Source organism: Gossypium arboreum, chromosome 2 (genome assembly GCF_025698485.1).
Source record: "Gossypium arboreum isolate Shixiya-1 chromosome 2, ASM2569848v2, whole genome shotgun sequence".
Lineage (NCBI taxonomy): Eukaryota > Viridiplantae > Streptophyta > Magnoliopsida > Malvales > Malvaceae > Gossypium > Gossypium arboreum.
In genome coordinates this window covers 2,394,573-2,397,705 of record NC_069071.1, presented here as the reverse complement: position 1 = coordinate 2,397,705, position 3,133 = coordinate 2,394,573, and the positions used below count along the sequence as shown (strand labels likewise).

The following is a 3,133-nucleotide window of genomic DNA, read 5'->3' as shown; positions in this document are numbered from 1 at the left end:
TGATCCATATATTTTAAATATACTTCATGTCAGATTTGAGTTGGTGTTCAGCAACTAAACTAACGGCTAAATTGATGGAATAACTTGGTTAATACTAGGGGCGAAACAAGAAAATTGTTTTACAAAGGTCATACATGAATCATAAAATTTTAGAGGGGCCAAAGTATAAACTTACCAATATGTTAATTTGAAACTTTTAAAAGCTTAAAAGGGCTACATAGTAATTTTACCATTTGGAGAGGCAAGGCTACGTGCTGCCCATCTATGTCCATGGTTGATGCTATATAGATATTTTGATAATGGTTTAATGTTTGAAACATCAAAATTCCAGGTTTTCTGATGAAATTAATCCAAAATTTAATTTACTTAATGGCGATGAATGGAAGCAATCTCAAATATATATTATATTGGGGGGGGGGGGGGGTAGGTGGAGAGGAGCTTCTTGAATAAAAATGGTGAAAGGCACGTGTACTTACGCGTTCCATGTGAAAAACCCTCCCTTCTTCATCCCCACTTCAAATCAACTCTTTAGAAAAATGTATTCGAAGCTTCCTTTCAAGAAACCACCAATAGAAAAAAAGAAAGAATCCTCCAATTTTCTCACTTTTTCCATTAGAAAAGTCCACATTTTCTCCTCCTAAAAGATAAATAAAGCATGTTGTTTTGTTTCCTAACCTTTGAAAACAATGACTCTCTAGTGGAGAAAAAAAAGCATACCCTTTTGAATACTTTTTTTCTTAAAAGCCCTCTCTGGCTGCTCTGTTTCTCAAAATTTTCTAGAACCCATTATCGGTTTCCTTTTGCTTTTCCCCTTTTATAAACAACCCATCATCAACAATCTGCAAAAAAAGATAGAGAATTTCAAGTCTCTGTTTTTCTGATTTTGTTTTTGTAGAAAATACAATAAGGTAAAGTTATGATCTTGTTTCGATTCCAGAAAGTAAAAGCTTGGTGTTGTTACTAATGGAAACTGATACGATCAAACCCTGCGATAACGTTGTTCATTCTCGATTCTTCCTTTCTGGATTTTATTGCTGGGGTTGGGAATTCTTGACTGCTCTGCTTCTCTTTAGTTGTTCTGCCTAAAAACGACCAGGTTTTTCAATTTGTTCTTCCTTTTTACTTTTGTAATCATAATTTTTTGTTAGAATCTTTTTTTTTTGGGGGGGTTTTACGTGTACTTTGGGAGGGATTTGATCAATCGGAAAGTCGGAAAATATGGCGCAAAGGTCAGTTCCGGCGCCGTTCTTGATCAAAACGTACCAGCTGGTGGATGATCCGATCACCGACGATGTGATTTCATGGAATGAAAACGGCACGTCTTTTGTCGTTTGGAAAACTGCTGATTTTGCAAAAGATTTGCTTCCCAATTATTTCAAGCACAACAACTTTTCCAGCTTTGTCCGTCAGCTCAACACTTACGTAAGTAATTTTTTTTTTTTTTAATTATGCTTAAATTTAAGATTTAGTCCTTATACTTGGTTTAATTTGCTTGCTTTATAACATAACACCATTAATTATGGATTTAAAAAAAAAATCATTTTTTTAAATGTTGGAATGATTTTTTTAAAGAAAACTTCGCAAGAGCATTTTATTCGCAATGGTTAAGCTATGTTATGAAGTAAAGGGACCAAATTATGAGAAAGTAAAATATAAGATTAAATTCAAAATTTAAGAAATAGTAATAGGATGAAAACTAAAAATTGACATTAATAAGTTATAAGGTAGACCATTTCTTTAAGGAAAAGATGGGTAATTTCTTTAGGATTTTTTCTATTTAAAGGAAATGAAATTGATTGGATTGTTTTAAAAAAATAATAAAAGTTGGAATAATAGGGTTGATTATGATAGGGATTGGTGACCTAATTTAAGGAATTAATTAATCCTTTAACCACTCAAATTGTAATTGTTTGTTTTAAAGAAAGGGATTTACTTGCAAATAGATTTCCAACCACAAAATATTAGGTGAGGGGTTAGAACCGTCTTTTGACTTTTTTCAAGCAATCGTACGGACTGTTAAAAAAATGAATTTGCCGTTTTATTACAGGGATTTCGAAAGGTTGTTCCAGACAAATGGGAATTCGCGAACGAGAACTTCAAGCGAGGGCAAAAAGAGCTCTTGTCCGAAATCCGTCGCCGGAAGACGGTGACAACATCGCCGACTAATAATCCGGCGAACGGGAAAACGTCTGGTGCCGGAGCTTCCTCCCCTACTAACTCCGGTGAGGACCTAGGGTCAACTTCCACGTCGACATCACCGGAATCGAAGAATCCGGGATCGGTGGAAACGACGCCGGCAGTGAACACGAATCAATACGCGGATCTATCAGACGAGAACGAGAAGCTGAAGAAGGATAATGAGATGTTGAGCTCGGAGCTGGCGCAAGCCAAGAAGCAATGCGACGAACTGGTCGCGTTTTTAACCGAGTGCGTGAAGGTGGGGCCCGATCAAATCGATCGCATCATGCGGCAAGGAAACGGTGGTTCCACCCTTGAAGGCGACGATCTTGGCCGTTTCTACGGCGTCGATGACAACGACGATGATGAAAAAGGTGGCGGCGAAGATGGAAACGGAAGTTTGAAACTGTTTGGGGTGTGGTTGAAAAGCGCGGGAAAAAAGCGGGCCCGCGAGGAGAAAATTGTGTACGGTGGGCCATACGCTAAAGAGATGAAGACCGTTGATTTTCGCCACGTGGCTTTGATGATGAAGAGCGGCAAGGTTTGCAACTGAGCCGGTCCTCATCGACAGCAAGGAAGTTGATTTCGTACAAATATAACTAGGATTAAATAAAAAGTTTTTTTGTTTTTTGGATAAAATATTTAATATATGGGTGGAAGTGTTTTCTTAACTTTAGAAGCGTGGTTAAAATTGTCAAATGTATTTAATTAATATTTAAAAATAAAAGTATATAATTAAATATATGACAATTTTTAATCATATTATAAAATTTAAAATTCCACCTTAAGTCTATTAAATATTAATCCATCTATTTTATAATTTTAGTAACAATATGGTAGTAAATATTTTTAGAAATAAATAAAACAAACAAACATGAATTTGTAATTTTATAATTTCCTTTTCTAAAGTTAGGTGGGTCAATTAGTCAGCAATTGTGGGAGGCAAAAATCAAAG

General features: G+C 35.7%; 1 protein-coding gene across 1 annotated transcript; it reads left to right on the top strand.

The window, feature by feature from the left end:
* Positions 1–435: 435 nt before the first annotated feature.
* LOC108470421 (heat shock factor protein HSF24-like) lies at positions 436–2,920 on the top strand. Its single transcript, XM_017771721.2, has 2 exons — positions 436–1,422; positions 2,048–2,920. The coding sequence occupies exons 1-2, from the start codon at positions 1,219–1,221 to the stop codon at positions 2,729–2,731; spliced, it is 888 nt and encodes a 295-aa protein (XP_017627210.1). The 5' UTR covers positions 436–1,218; the 3' UTR covers positions 2,732–2,920.
* The last annotated feature ends 213 nt before the right edge of the window (positions 2,921–3,133 follow it).